This window comes from Corvus kubaryi, unplaced genomic scaffold, assembly GCF_017639235.1.
Source record: "Corvus kubaryi isolate FWS band 111438036 unplaced genomic scaffold, C.kubaryi_AGA036_p1.0 133, whole genome shotgun sequence".
In the NCBI taxonomy this organism is placed as follows: domain Eukaryota; kingdom Metazoa; phylum Chordata; class Aves; order Passeriformes; family Corvidae; genus Corvus; species Corvus kubaryi.
In genome coordinates, this window is record NW_024580667.1 from 37,687,782 (window position 1) to 37,703,768 (window position 15,987).

At 42.7% G+C, this 15,987-nt stretch overlaps 1 protein-coding gene across 1 annotated transcript in view; it reads right to left on the reverse strand.

Moving 5' to 3' along the window:
- Positions 1-15,928, reverse strand: part of GPC6 (glypican 6) — a 751,944-nt gene extending 736,016 nt beyond the window's left edge. The window contains exon 1 of the mRNA XM_042034994.1: positions 15,718-15,928. Coding sequence (XP_041890928.1) covers positions 15,718-15,928 — 211 coding nt within the window. The remainder of the gene's footprint in view (positions 1-15,717) is intronic.
- Positions 15,929-15,987: the final 59 nt, after the last annotated feature.

Here is a 15,987-nt window from a genome sequence, read left to right on the forward strand (position 1 = left end):
GGAGTTTTGATCCTGGTTTTATTTTTGGGATTGATGGCAACAAGGAGAGAATTTATACTGAAAGTGAAAGCAAAAAACCAATCTCAGAAAGCCTTGTAAGTCCACTCATCAGCATTCCACCAAATACCCACTTCCTCTGTCACAGTTATGTCTAGGTAACTGCACAAGAAATGCTTCTTTAGTTCCTACATCTTCCTACATCAGAGTTCTGCAGCAAGCTGAATGTAGATATGCCCCAATTTTCCCAGCCCACTCTGCATCCTGCTTTCTCTCAATATCAAATGTATTATTAGTTCTGTGTCTTTTATTGCTTTTCTCATTTTGTTGTGACACAGCTCCTCTGAAAATTGCTGTGCAAGTCTTGAATGAATGTAATATCCTGAATTAATATAATGTCCTAAATGAATGAGAATATAATGGTGTTAATCACAAAGGAAAGCTGTTCTCATTTATTTTAGCTGTTGCCTGAAATAATCTTGCCAAAATGCTTTTGGTCTTGTTAAAGTTTCATTTTAAGTACTAACTTCAGTTTGCATTTATATACTGCTTAAATTGATGTTTGTGTTGTTTTTCACCTGAGAAGACGCTTGAAAAGGAGGAAGGGCTCACTTGTGAGGGTCAGCAGTGTACAATCGATAGATTCATCATGTTATGTATACGGAATTCATCAGAACTTAATTTCCTTAAACTTCGTGATATTTGGAACACCTCTTGAATTTTTGATGAGCAGCCCAATTAAAAAATAATGAACCTGTCTTTTTCTAAAACTGACTCATTATCTTGGTGGTTTCCAACAGCAACCCAGAGCTCAATTTTATATCAAATTATTTTGTGCCTGTTGGCCAGCAATACCTTTGCAACCTTCTAAGGTACTTCTAAAGTCAAACAATTTCCCCAGGAAAAAGTTTTAAAGCTGTTACTATTCCCAGTGCTGAGTTTCTGTCTAGGCTCATAAAGCAAATAAAACTTGTACTGGTAACAGACAGAACCCATGGGATGTTCAAGACCTCTCTCTTGTACCCTAACCTTAGTGGAACACCTTAGGAGAATAGCTTCATCATCAACAGACAACACTAAGATTTCTGCTGCTGACTCTCCGTGGGATATTTTTGTTTCTTTTTACCGTATTATTCTTAAAATAGTATTATTCTTAAAATATATATATTTATAGAACACAAAATCTTAAACCCCTTAGCAGGGTATATAAGGAACTGTTCTGCACCACCACCCGCTCCAACTAACAGGAAAATAAAAACATCTTCCAAGAATGCATTCTGTTTCATGCACATGTCTGAGGAATCATCAAACCATTTTTTGAACTACAGCCTACCCAAAGCTCAACTTCAACAATAATCATGCGCACTTCCAATAGTTAACCCTGACGGGCTAAAAAACAAGCACAAAACAAAACATCCTCTCTGGCTCAATGAACACAGAATCATAGAATCTGGAATTATTTGGGTTGGAAGGGATCTTGAAAATTACCTAGTTCCAGGTAGGGACACCTTTCACTAAACCAGGTTCGTCAAAGTTCCATACAGCCTGGCCATGAACACTTCCAGGGATGGGGCATACATAACTTTCCTGGGCAAGCTTTTTCAGTGCCTCACCACCCTCACAGTAAGGAATTTCTTCCTAATATCTAATCTAACCCTATCCTCTTTCACCTTAAAGCCATTCCCCCTTGTCCTATCACTACATGCCCTTGAAAAATGTCCTTCTCCACTCTCCTGTTATTTCTTGTCACTATGCAATACTATTTATGCACAGTGGAATTGCTTCAAAAGGAAAGATCACACACATCCCTCCAAAAAAGGGCCTTGAAGATGTTCTCTCAAAAGGAAGAGTGAGGATTCAACTCTCTCACTCATCAGCAAGCATCACGCACAGGGTTTTTCTCCTACATCACATTCACTGGCTGATCACTCAGTTGTTCTGACTAACTTCCCTCATGCATTGTATCCTGTAGCCTTAAGCACCTCTATGAAAAACTATCCTGCAAGTCAGGAAGCTGCCTAAAATAAGGGACTGCATCAGTAAAAACAGTGAGGGCCTAATTCTTTGTGGAAGCAGTAAGTATTTCAGCAATGATGAGTAACATTAAAAACTGAATTACCTGTTATTTTTTCTTATTTTAAAATGGGGATGTATGTATGTGTCTGTGTAGCATAAACAAGAAGTGTTCTGGACAGAATGGAAAAGAATGATTTCGAAAAGAGAAGTTCCCTGTAAGGAACTGAGAAAATGTTCGGAATAGATTCTATAACTTGCCTTTGCAAATTAACTCCTCACTATTGAAAGACATGCCTGAAGCTCACTTGTAAAATTAGATCGACTTAGACACTTTTTCTACAAAAATTTGTTTGAATACTGTATTCCTGTTATATCTAACACAACTTGGTAAGTTCCTTTGCTCCAAAGGGTTCCAATGATTAGTACTTGCAGATTGCAGCATGGTGAAATAAAAATGAGACAAATATTTGTGGAATAAATATTAGTAATGTTTACAAATTTGCCTTTCATATGAGCGTGTCAAAAATCAAATATGTATTAATCAGAAAATGTGGCTGGTAGCTCTTAGTATCAACTTCCCAAGATGCTTATTGTTGAAAAATTTAAACAGCTCATCTCATATGCGCCCATTTGAACTAATTAATATTTTACTTCCATATCTCTATTGGATTAACACAAAGGTATAGAAACCTTAAATTCCATTTTGAGAAGTTTTATTGCACTACTTCAGTCCCTTCCACATGACTCATCGGAACAGTCACTGGATGCAACAGGTTGATCAGCTCTGAACGTCAGGCAAGCCACAAAAAGGAACAAAAAGATGAGCACTTGGGTATCAGCCATTAAAATGATGATGATGATCCTAATTTTCCAATGCCATTAGTCTTTCTAGAAAGGTTTATTGTCTGTGCTGTACAATAAACGTAATAATGAGGGTGAAAGGACTATAAAAAATAACCTAAAGGTATATAAATCAATAGCAAAGTGACACACATGATTCTTTAACCCAATTGAAGTTTACGGACTGATATCAGATTTGTTTGGCATTACAGAATAAAATCTGGATTAATCCATTCTAAAGTATAGAATTTGCTTCATCTTGAGTTGGATTTTTGTTCTTCTTGCAGTTGAAAAGGACAGGGAACTTCTGTAACGTTTCCCCTTTGGTCGAAACCAGATTTAGCTGGAGGTCCACTAAGCATGGAGGTAACGGCAGTGACCATCCTATCACTGGAAAAGGGAAATTATCTAGAGCACTCGAAAAAGACGAACAATGACAGGAAAACTATGCAAATATTAAAAAGACAATTGGACCTTACTTATAATACAAACTTATAATCCACTTATTATCCACAATGTCACAATGTATCTCAGAATGTGATACAATCTCAGCAGACTTTTTGAATGTAAGGAGCTGTTTGGGTACACAGGTTTATGAATGTATATACATATGTCCATGCAGTGTGGACATAATACATCCATGTGTTCCTCTTGGTTGAAGAGACAGCATTGTTAGTCTGTTGGGCAGACTGTGAGAGGAGCAATTTTAAAATGTTCATCACATACAAAAAAGCCTTACTTCAGCAATGATCTGTATTTATGTGTTTAAGTATTCACCAGCAACCAGATTTTGGTATATGAGGTGGAAAGAGTCTGTGGTTTGGCCAGTTTCTGTACCAAGCATAGACTGTCCTCTAGACAATGATTTACAGTGACCAGCTGGAGCTGCTTTAAAAAGCAAACTCAAACTCTAAATTACTAATTAACAAGGTAAAAAGATGCATCCACAAACCATCCATCAACCACTGTTGAATCTCACCAGGCTAGGAAGCTGGCCTTCCTTTAGAAGGACAACTGAAAACTTAAGCAGCAGATTTATTTGTATTACATTTGATGTTTATGTAACAGAGAAAGGCTTAAACAGTTAGTCCATTACTATGACATTATGATTTGGTAAGTCACATGAAGAAATACTGGCATAAATGTAAAATGGAACCTCTTTGCAGATAGGACTGTTCCTTCTTTGCATTTCTTCAGTGCTTCTCACAATTAAATTGCAATTTTGAAATTCGATTTACTACTCTACTTACTTTTGTAAAAAAAACCCCTGCAATTAATTTTCAATCAAATTCTTGCATCAGCTGCATTCAGTGGAGACAGACAGGCAAAAAATCAGGTGGGGGGGGTCTTTAACTCAAAAAACTAATAACAGAACCATGCATGTGCCTCAGAGCCAATCTGACTACAATCAATTCATACATGGCTTTTAGTATGCTGCCTCAGTAGTTAAAGAAGAAAGAGGCTTTGGAGTTCTCATTCAAAGAACAGTACAGGACTTCTGAAGATCAGCTTTAAGAACAAGCTAATCACTGTTTCAGCATTCAGTTTCAGGAAGTCCTTTCTGGGAGTCCTTCCACTTCATCTGCCATGCTACATGGCAAAGACAGGTGTTCCTATTTAATCTGTGCATTTTAGTTATGTTCCAGGTATTCCATTAACAGAGCTCATTGCCAGGCCATAGTCAGCACAAAGACTATCTCTTGGAATAGCAAAGATCAAGGAATATTGCTCCTGCTTGTCACCAATTCAATAAATAAACGTCCCCTGTGCCATTCTTTTAAATACCTTCATTTTTAAATTAGATTTTGATTTTCTGCTCAAAACCACCTAAACCTCTGTTGAGCCAACACGACTTACTTTGCAATTTTGATTTGCATTATCTGTCCTCCCTGCTTTATTTTGCAACAGGACTGCTAGCCAAGGATAGACTACTTCACTACTTCACAAAATAACAACTATTTTATTAAGGAAGGTTTTACTGTGAGTCAGCTTTGGCATCGAATTTTTGAAACAGCTTTAAATACATGCATGCTATGCAAAGTTTGGACCAGATAAGAATACTGTAACTTGCAAATGACCCTAATTGGTTAAAGGGAAAATGGCCTGAATGAGAAACTGTTCAGGAGGTATTTTCCATATTTGTCTACAACAGAGATAGTGCTGACAGATTAAATGATCTATAGATATTCTCAGGGAGGCTAAATTGCTCATATGCAGTATTAACTTATATGTTAAAGTTGTAAAGCCAAAAGCTAGTATCGGAAAACTAAATATTTACATTTTGTGTTTATGCTGTGAATCAATTCTGTGTAACTAAAGAAGATGAAGTCGCTGTTTGTATTTACAGCTCCTTTCTCCGTGAAACACTACATCAGTTTAAGAGAAAAGATAGAAAACAGATCAGGTTGAGCCACAGGACACTGGACACATCAGCCCTTGCCTTTGATTTGTCACTGCACTGTTTAACCTTCTTAAGGAAAAGCACTCATTTAAAAACAAGGGTACTAAGAAACTGGAGGGCATTTAGAAATTGTTCAGCATCTGAAGTCTGATGGCTGACAACTGGATACTTAGGACACACAAAGAAGCATTTTGCCACTGCTTTTAACAATCTCTATTTCAGTGCTACTGCGAGCACGAGTCTAACGTCAAAGGTGCACAGAGTTGGGAATGGGCACCCTCAGGTGTAGAAAAGATTTGGAACATGAAAACAGTGATAAATAGCAGTATATAAACATGAGGTCTAAAAACTTCATCCATTTGCCTCTTAAGCCCCAAATTCAACATGCCATAAAATCAGCAGACACCCACTAAACTGACCCCATTATCTATCACACACTGACACGGTAACAAACAAGAGTTTCCCTAAGGTAGTAAAGCCCTCTCAGTACACTTCCTCATCCTAGACAAGTGTTCAGCTCCTTCAGTTTTGGAGAACAGACAACTTTGCTAGTATGGCTTTTAAAATTTTGGTGATGCAGTTACAAAGCCAGGCACACAAGTGGGGACAATAACCAAGAATGTTCAGCTGCTAATAGTTTCTTCTCAGTTATACTGCTAAGAACACTATACTACTGCCACACTGTGTTTCAGTGACACGTGAGAAAAGATGGACAATATTTCTCTAGCAGTTTCAACAGAATTGTAAGACATCTACCTGAAAAACACCATCAGATTGTGACTTCAGGTACACATTCCCACATACCACCTTGAGCAACTGCAAGATCGTTTTTGGTGGATTAGCTATCAGGTTAGTTTTCTAGTTCAGGTCAGCATCACAGAGAAACATTTCCTGAAGATGGGAAATCTGAATCCTGAACTGAAAACAACTTACAGGACATGTACACAGGATCTGACACGAGCCTCCTTGGCCATGTAACCATCACTCACCACTGTCACAAGAACATAAGGGATACTAACCATAACTCAAAAGCCATCCACAGACATTTGACATGAGACCCATAGTGAAGCATTTACAGACTGTATTTTGCCAGGTCTGGAGTACTTCCACACACCTCCACAGTTCTCCAGCCACAGCAGTATCCACATGCATCCTCCCACTATCCCATACTACAATCACCCCATGCACTGACTTCCCTCCAAGGAAGGCTGACTCATATAAATGTCAGAAAGGTGTTCCTGCAGTCTCTAGTACGTTAGAAACTCAACACACAAGCCAGAGGGATAGGGCTAAAAACATCAGAGAAATATGTTGCTACCATTACAGACATATCAAGAGCTGCACAGACTGGCAAAGAAACTGCGAAACTGCTTCTGGCAACACAAAAGTCTAGCTTTTGACTTACATGGCAGGTTATATGACCTACTGCTTAGTCAAGCATCAAGCTTGAACTAATTGGACTTCCCAAACAGTAGGACTAGCATGGTTGACTTAGCCTGTGATCTTTCTGACATACATGAAGTGAGCCCTGTGTAGCTTTTTATTGTGCATATGTTTGCATTCATGTGTGTTTGCACATGTTTTGGTCAGATGGGGCCCATAAAACAAGGTTTCAACCTGGTTTGCAGGCACCTATTCTGGTAAGGGGCAACTTCTCTAGCTCTTTCAGTCCTTAAATGTGACTTTGAAGCCACTCCAGGTAAAAGCCATAAATTTACCCCTGCATGCACACACACGCACACACAGAGATACTACGTGTTATTCTGTAAGCACACCTTATTTTATGCCACTGCACAGCACCATTTAAAAGTACTCAACATTTCCACTTATTCTGGGAGATTTGCCAGAATCTTTTTAAGCCCAACAGGTCAGTGAGCAGGTCCAAGGCTCCATTGTTTGTCGACCATCTGTAGAAATGCTTCTTTCAGGAGGAAAAAAAAACAGCTCGAGATGCTCAGTACCCTTTACATCTGCTGCTCAGCTGGAGACACAGTTAAAAGGCCATTAGAAGCGCAAGGTGACAGACCTCACAGGCCAGACGAGCTGGAGAGCAATTTGCTGTTTGCATTAGAAGCATCAGCCCTGGCTACTTCTTTTTGCTGCACCAAAAGCAGCTCCCGTCCCCAACCCTGAAAATCAGGACCAGGACAGGTGGCCAGCCCATCTCAGGGCTGAGGCTGTGCTGCAGAGCCTCCCCCTGCACATTCAGGTTTCACAGTGGGTGGAGGGGACAGCAGCCCTACCAGAACTATCCATAACCCCTGACTTTGCCCACAGAGACTGGCTCTGCTGGACGCGTGTCACAGTAGGACCCAAATTCCTGTGCAGTCAGAGGAAACCTCTTCCAGCACATCTTTGGCAGCACCTGCCTCCAAATGCTGTGTGTCTTCTGTGTTCCACAGTCACTCAACAGAATAAAGTGCTGCTGTTTCACTTTGCTGGAAGGAAAAGGTCATGTTAGCCGAAAGAAGCTCGTTGGAGGGAGCTGGTGGTCTTTCTGACAGCCTCCTATAACAAGAGCTAGAAATGTTCTTATTAGGGAAGCTCATTTTTTGGATGTGTGCTGGAGGTCTAGAGCAATAAGTACTGAAGAAAGCAAATCTTGGTTTCAGTAGGTTTTAGGCCTTTTTTACATACAGAGGAATAAAGTGCTATGAATTTTACCAGCATATGTTTTCTTGCCATCTGCAACGCATTTTAAATTCCTTTTGCATCTTGTAATGTATTCTCTCTCTTTAGCATAATAACAATTCTGCCTTTAAACACCAACCTTTATATGCTGTTCTTAGGAATTTCTGGAGAAGTGTTAATTCTTTTACACATATTTAAGCTGCTAAAATAATTATGCCTGGTAGCATGAACAGTCAAAACCACAGAATGAAGGTTCCCCTCCCAGGGATATAGCACCCATTAACCAGGTACAAAAGGGGGCATACAGTCATAGTTCACTGGAAAAGTAATTTCATTTTGCTAGTAATGAGAGTGCTGATACTTTGATACCATAATGGAGTTTTAAGCACCAAGCCTGTTATTTCAACTAGAAATTTTAATGTAATTATGCATTTTTACTTTACTAAAGCAGAAAGGGAGATTAGCATGCATAGTTTTCTTACATGTATCGTGGGGAATAAGACAGAGATCTCCAAGTGATACTGCAAGATGCTCAAGTCATTCAAAAGAAATGGCAGGTAGTAGTTTTAAAGACAAATTACCCAGAAAAGCTTTTATTGTTGATCACTTGTTATAAGATTTGCCATTTGCAAGTAATTGTACATTCAGCTGAAACTGACCTTTTATGAGAGCCAAGTGGTAATATAAATGAAATGAATATATTCTTTATTGCAGTAATATAAAAAGAACGGCCTTGGCCTTTAACATAGTGCTTGACCTGTGGTGTCTGAACACCACCTAATCTCAGGAGTATTTCACAACAGCATATGATGAAACAAGTACTAATACAGCATTGGAACAGTTTAACACATTAGCATTTCGAAGTATAGAAAATATTATAGCTTTAGGTATACTTTTTGATCATAAATCAGACTGACAACAGAAAGCAAAGAGATTATTAGAGACAATACACTGAAGTTCATCATTACATTAATTATTAAAGCATTGCCTTTTCTACTTTGAAGCCCCTCTTTCCAAGATACTCTAGCATAAAGTCACACTGGGAAACTCCAGATGCTGAGATTTAAAATTCTCATTCAAAATTGAATTATTTATAAGCATTAAAAACATGCTATTTCTTCTCAAAGGCCCTGATCTTACAAACATCACCTTCAGGTTTTAGATGTGCATACATAAGTTGTTGCAGCGGGGATTACTGCAACAAGTATATTTCAAACCAGGAGTCCTGTGGAAACGAAGTATATATGGACAGATTCGTGGTAGATGTTTCAGAGATGTTTATTTCTCCAGCCGCATGGCCGGGGCTCAGCTCAGGAACTCCACAGTCACGGGACCCGAGGGTCCTTGGCCACACAGGGGAACACAAACCAACCAATGGGAAACAAAGGTGACCAGGGGCAGGGAAACCCCGTGTCTCCCCCCCAGGGCCCATCTCCCAGGGCTCCATGGTAGGGGAGGGACCCCAACATCTCACCCATTTTATTTTAATAAAAGGAGAATGAAAACAACTGGATAAACATAACAAGAACAGTTTCAAGAGAAAACAAGCCACCCTCCTGAGTCTTTAAATGTCCAAACAGATTCTGTGGAACATCTTAGGGCTGACACAAGGGAGACAAAACTCTCCGGGCATGCTCTGTGGGGAAACTGAGGCAGGAGAGGGTTTAATTTCTTCCCTCCCGCTTTTCATCCCCCCCTCGGTACCGGAGAGGAATTGTAGGGAAATGGAATTGTATAGGGAAGCCATGGGGTGAAAAACGGATTAGGAATAAACTGGGGATAGGGTAAACTTAGGAAGGGGTTCATATTGGGTATAGGGTAAAAGGGGGAAGTAGGCTGTGGGTAGGGAAATTGCTGGGATGGATATTGTTTATAATTTTGTGCATGACGGCTGCCTTTGACTGGAATACCCCCAGGCCCAGTAACATTTGCTGCTTGAAAACCCTTCTTTCTTTGCACTATATCAAACTGTACAACCTCCCCATGTCCTACACTTTGCAGGTAATTTTTAGGGTTATTCCTTTTAATGGCAGTTCTATGGATGAATAGATCTTCCTCTGTATCATCTCGTGTTATAAAACCATAGTTTTTTACATTGTACCATTTCACAGTTCCTGTGACTTTCGTGGCTACAACTCCTCCTATCACGTGCTTGTGTGTTTGTCGTGGCTGCTGGTCCCGCGTGGCCGCCGCCTCGCTGACTCCGACGTCTCGGCCGGGCCCCCGCGTTGCGGCTGCTCCGCGCCCTCCGAGCGGCGCTGCTCCGGCGTGTCTGGGCTCTGTGCGGCCCCGCGTCGCCATCACCGCCGGCCCCGCGCCCTGCGAGCAGTTCCGCTCCGCCAGCTCCACGCTGCTTTGAGAGCGGCCCCGTTCCGGCTCGGCGCTGCGCTGCGCGGCTTCTCGTGTCGCTGTGGAAACCGCCGCTTCTCCCTCCGCAGGGCTCTCCGAGCCGTGTGCTCAGAGCGGCCTGCCACGCCGATGCCTGGTTCCTGGCTGCTCGTGGCCCACGGCACCCGCGGCGCCTGCGGCATCGCTCCCTCACTCGCGGTCGCGTGGCCGGGGACCCTGAGACAGGGATGGGGTCCGCGATAAGGCGCGCGCTCCCGAGGGGGCCGGGCGCATCCAGCGCAGGCAGCTCCGCCAGCACGGCTGCAGTCATGTGCTCCCGGGATGGCGGCCGCGCAGCCTCGGCCACGAGATAAGTATGATCTTCTGCTTTAGGGGTAATGGGACCATACAAATGCTCCTCAAGAGCTTCCCTGATTATAAGGTATGCATGGAAAGCTTCTCTTTGATCCCATACTTTATCCCAGATCTCGTCCCAGAAACACCCCTCACAAGATACAGGAGGTTCGATATTAAAAAGTAAGTCTCGAGAAATATAGGAGAACCTTTTGAAAAGCCAGATGAAGAAATGTTCTAGATCTTCTGGTTGCATTACTTTTTTCTTTTGTTGTTCAAGGATTCCTTTTACTTCTAGATACATTTTTCTCTGTGGCTCAGAGAGCCCCATTTCCCACGATTCTTCCATAGTCCAGAGAGAATATCCAAACCAAGATGAGAAGAGAGAGGTCTAGAGTGGTTATTTTACTCACGAATCTTCTTCAGGGATCGGTATCTTGCCCGCATTCCTCCACCAGTTTGTTGCAGCGGGGATTACTGTAACAAGCATATTTCAAACCAGGAGTCCCGTGGAAACGAAGTATATATGGACAGATTCGTGGTAGATGTTTCAGAGATGTTTATTTCTCCAGCCGCATGGCCGGGGCTCAGCTCAGGAACCCCGCAGTCACGGGACCCGAGGGTCCTTGGCCACACCGGGGAACACAAACCAACCAATGGGAAATGAGGCTGACCAGGGGCAGGGAAACCCCGTGTCTCCCCCCCAGGGCCCATCTCCCAGGGCTCCATGGCAGGGGAGGGACCCCAACAATAAGTTGTATTCCCTTTAATGGCATCAGTCACATAACAACCAATAAATATGTACAGAAGTGACAGCAAAGACAGGTCTTAGGAAAGCTGCTCTTCCTCCTACCAACATGCACATGCCAATTTATTAGCATGCACCATGCACCTGCAACTGAAACATAAGAGAGACCATAAGGAGAGGTGACCAGAGAGACTCTTGATGCTGCAGTTACTGAAACTGCAAACAGAGGTGAGAGGGGTCACACATAATGTGGAGGATACAACTACAACAGTGCTAAAACAAAAAGAAAGTATAAAGTTTACATGAAATTCCATGTCCATCTTCACTGCCATCATGGAGGTCAGGAGTGAATTAACGTCTAGTGGCCCAATACAGACGTCACTAATTTGCACTGAATATAGTATTTATTTTTGTAAGGCTATCCCTTTTTTAACACTGCTAAGGCAACGACACAAGGTGTCCGTGAATCCCCATGTACCTCCTGGTCTACAGCCACTTTCTTCACACAGCTCTCAGTGACAGCAGAAGAGAAACAGTAAAAGAAGATATTAATGAACAAGTACTTGGATACAGACTCAGTCAGGAGGATTTTCCCTATTCTGTCAATCTACTACTGCATTTTAGAGTACGAAAGCAAAACATTCAGAAAGAGTATCTTGGGAACATCTGGCATGGACTAATAGCTCAATTGCATGGGTGACTACTGAGGTATTATTATTAACATTAACATTATTATTAACATTATTATTACTATTAACGTTGTTATTATTACCACTTAGAAGCTACAAGCAACTGTGTTATGTATGCTTGCTCGCTTCAGTCAACACTTCTGTATTATGCCAGTATAAAGCCTATTCATCAAAGCACAATTTCAAGTGACTCCTGACCTTCAAAATGAAGGGTTTGCTTCTGCTTTCATTTCAGTTCCTTTGACTATGGTGACTCTGCCGCCAGAATCTCACCTCGTTCATCATCTGTGCAGGAGCACAAAGTTCACGTACTTCTTACGCAGCATTTAGAATTCAACATCTTTACTGTTGGATGCTTTAGCAGAACACTTCTAGTCTTTATCTAAATAAACTATTATTCAGCAAGTAGTAAAACCCCTGAACAAAACAAAAAAAAACCCCAAGTAAAACCACACCACACAAAACCCCCACACCCTTCACCTTGGAAGTGGAAAAGCACAAATCAGAGGCATCCACTACTTTAAACAGTCAGACATTCATTCAGAAAACTCTGAGGTAAGGGCACAATCCAACTTTAACTTTGATGTTTCATTTTCATGGCTTCCTCTAAGTTGATATAAGTTACTGAAGGCATGATTGGAGTTAAACAAGTATTGCCAAAAGATACGTTTTATCATTTTTCTCTTGTGTGTTGACTTTCAAATGACAGATTTTCCTACAGCAAAATATTTCCTGCAAAGTCCTCAGGAGCTCCACTAACACGCATGAATGCTGGGTCACGGCAACCTGAGTCTCACAATAGAACTCTTTTTAACACACAGGATACTCCACAGCAGCTCTGAGAGAGGAGCCCTTTACAAGGACAGCACAGCACACACTGCAAGCTCCTGCTACCTGCCCTGCATGTGACTGATGCGCAGAATTAAGCCCGCAGCAGTGTATTAAGTATACTTCAAATTTTCTTCCTCTGCCCCCCATTCCCAGGCAAAGCTCCTTTACTGAGGACTTACTTTGCTAAACTATGTCAGAAAACAACTTCATGTGAGGTAATCCAGTGAAGGTCACAGCACCAGAATTTGGTGATCAGACAAGACGTCAGACACAGAAGGCTGATTACAAATAAGTTCTATAGAATTACAGAGAACAATTTAGCATTGCTGTAAAAGTACAGTGAACAACTGTAGTCACATTACTGCCAACTTCAACATATTTCACGTACAACAAAATACTGTAGAAAAACCTTGCCTTACAGAGCAAAAACTAACTTTTTAAATCTGTAACTTCTGCCTTCTCTGTACAAAAGTGAGTGACAGTATAAACAACATTACAGAAATTATCTAACAAGTCTCTTGCATTGCAGTTCCATTCAACAGAGATACCTCTACGTCCATAGCCTCTATAATTTAAACAGGTTCTTCAGCTCTTTACATCAGTACATACACACTTTGCCTCAGTACATACACAGTCTTCAGTTTATACATTTCAACAGTTGTAGCTAGAAAATGGCTTTTAAACAAACGACAACAAAAACCATGACTACTGTTAAATCAAAACACATAAACCACACTGTGTATTACTATTTATCATCATATTATCAAGATATTGATGCAAAATCTTTTGAAAACAAGTTTGTTCAGAAATATGACGGTAATTAAATTCTTTGAACTCCTTAAAACATGAGGCCTTTGACAGACTACACTTCTGTAACACTAACAAATTGCTTCCTTAACCGCATCAGTATGATGGAAAAAGACAGAATAAAAAAAAAAAAAAGAAGAAAAAAGCTTCTCAAACCTGTACACTGATTACTTTAACTACACTTCCAACATTGCACCAGGTAGCAAATACAGAGCTTTAACAAGAGCCCATGCTGCATGCACAGCTATTACCCCACCTTGCAGCACTATACAAGAACAGCACACTCAGAAACAATCCTATCCTTCCAACAACTCACTTGAACAGCTACAAAGAGAACTGCTCAAAAGTTGATACACCAACTAGCAAAAAGGCAGATAAACCACAAAAAATGAAACGACTTCAACAGGAAGCTGAGAAAAAATAACTCATACCCCCATAAATCATGTACGTTATCATAAAAGTAGAGTTACTTATGATACTTAGCAGGAAAGTGTGGAGTAATTTTGGATTGAACTACTATTAAATATTTAATTACTCTGAGTCTTTTTGTACAGATACATGTCAACAGAAACTTACAAATGCTGGGCTTGCTTAAAAATTGCATGTTGACTTTGCACTGTACATTCAGAAAATATATGAAACAATAAAACTTCTCTGTGAGCTGAAAGCAACAAGTGTTTACCCAAAGTTATTAGAAGTCTGAAATTTACTGGAATTTCTTTTTTAATGGAACAGAGGATATCCCACCATTCTGGTGTTAACAGTGAGCAAAGGGAAAGCATGACCACATATTCAAAGGATCTTTTGCTCACAAGAGAGATTTCATGATTTCATATAACTGATGAGCAACCTGAATATAAATTACAGGAAAAAGCACAGAAAGACCAGAGAATCAGTAAGCCTGAGGGATGAAGGTGCAACATGGAACAACCTTTCCCATATCTTTGTGAACTACAGCCTCTCTGTCCTGAGATCTTCCACATTTATCATTCCTCATGTAAAGTGCTAAATATTGCACAGTGAATAACTGTGGCGTTATTTCACCTCAAGGAAGATAAATCTACTGCTTCCAACTTTAAAGAGGAAGCAAGCAAACCGAGGAGCATCTAATTCACTACAAATAGCACAACCTAACAGCAAAGTGCCGGTGGCAAAGCATAAACCTTTCTTGAGGGCTCAAGCAGTCCGATTTAAGCAGTCCCGGCTCATGACACCACGTATGATTTCTATCTTTTTGTGGTGCTCTCTGATTGCTAAATGATTTTAAGCCCCAAACGTATTTTTATTCATTTAGTCATAAAGATGCAATGCTGATAAGGTTGTAGGGGAAAGTAGGGAAATAGAATTACGACAAAAAACCATTCCCAACACCTTCGTAGGCGGATTGCGATATAACCTGTTGTAGGCATGTTTCAGCAGACGGAAGAGCCAAGTAACAGGCTGCCGGGGCTGCCGGGCTGGTGTGTGTGGATGTGTGTGGGTGCCTCTCCCCGGCAGCCGGTGCCTCTGCTCGATCCGTGCTGCGGCGGAGGCGCCCGGCGGCGCCTCCAAGGGGCGACCCGCCCGGCCGGGGCCGCGGCGGGGTGCAGGAGGGGAGCAGGTCTGCCCTCCTCGCCCTCCTCCTCCTCCGCCGCCTCTTTCATGCCCTGTGCCCGGGGGCAGAGGGCGAAGTTTTGTCCCCCGCACAGGTCAGCAGCGGGGGCAGCCGCCACTGCCGACCTGCCCGCTGCCTCTCGCCGCCCGGCTGCAACTCTCAAGAAGTTTCAGCCAGCGAACAGATCCGCGGCTGAGCCTGCCTGCGTCCCCGTCATTCTCACCCTTTTTTTTACCCCCCACCCCCTTAGCTTCTGTGTCTATTTAATCTTTATCTACACACACACACGCTCCTCCGGGAAGCCCGCAGATGCCACCCGGGTCGGCAGAGCCGCTCCGCTCCTCTCCGCGCCGCGCAGCGAACACAGCGCCGCGATCCCCGGCCCCGCTCCGGCGGGGCGTGCGCGCAGCCCGGCGGCGACAGCGCCGTCCCCGCTCCGCGGCCCCTGCCCGATCCCCGCCGCGCCCGGCCCCTTCCTCACCTGCGATCTCCTGGTAGGGCACGCTGGCCAGGCTGAAGCCCTTGGCGCTGTACGCCTGCCGCACCTCGCCGCAGCTCCGCGCCTTGCCCTCGGTCCCTGCGGCCGGCAGCGCCGGCAGCAGCAGCAGCAGCAGCAGCAGCGGCGGCGGCGGCACCGGCAGCAGCGGCCGCGCCAGGGCGCAGCGCCGCGCAGCCCCCTGCGCCGCCGGCATGGCGCGGAGCGCAACTCCCCCGCGGCGCGGCAACCGCGCCCCTCCTCTCCGCGCCGCGC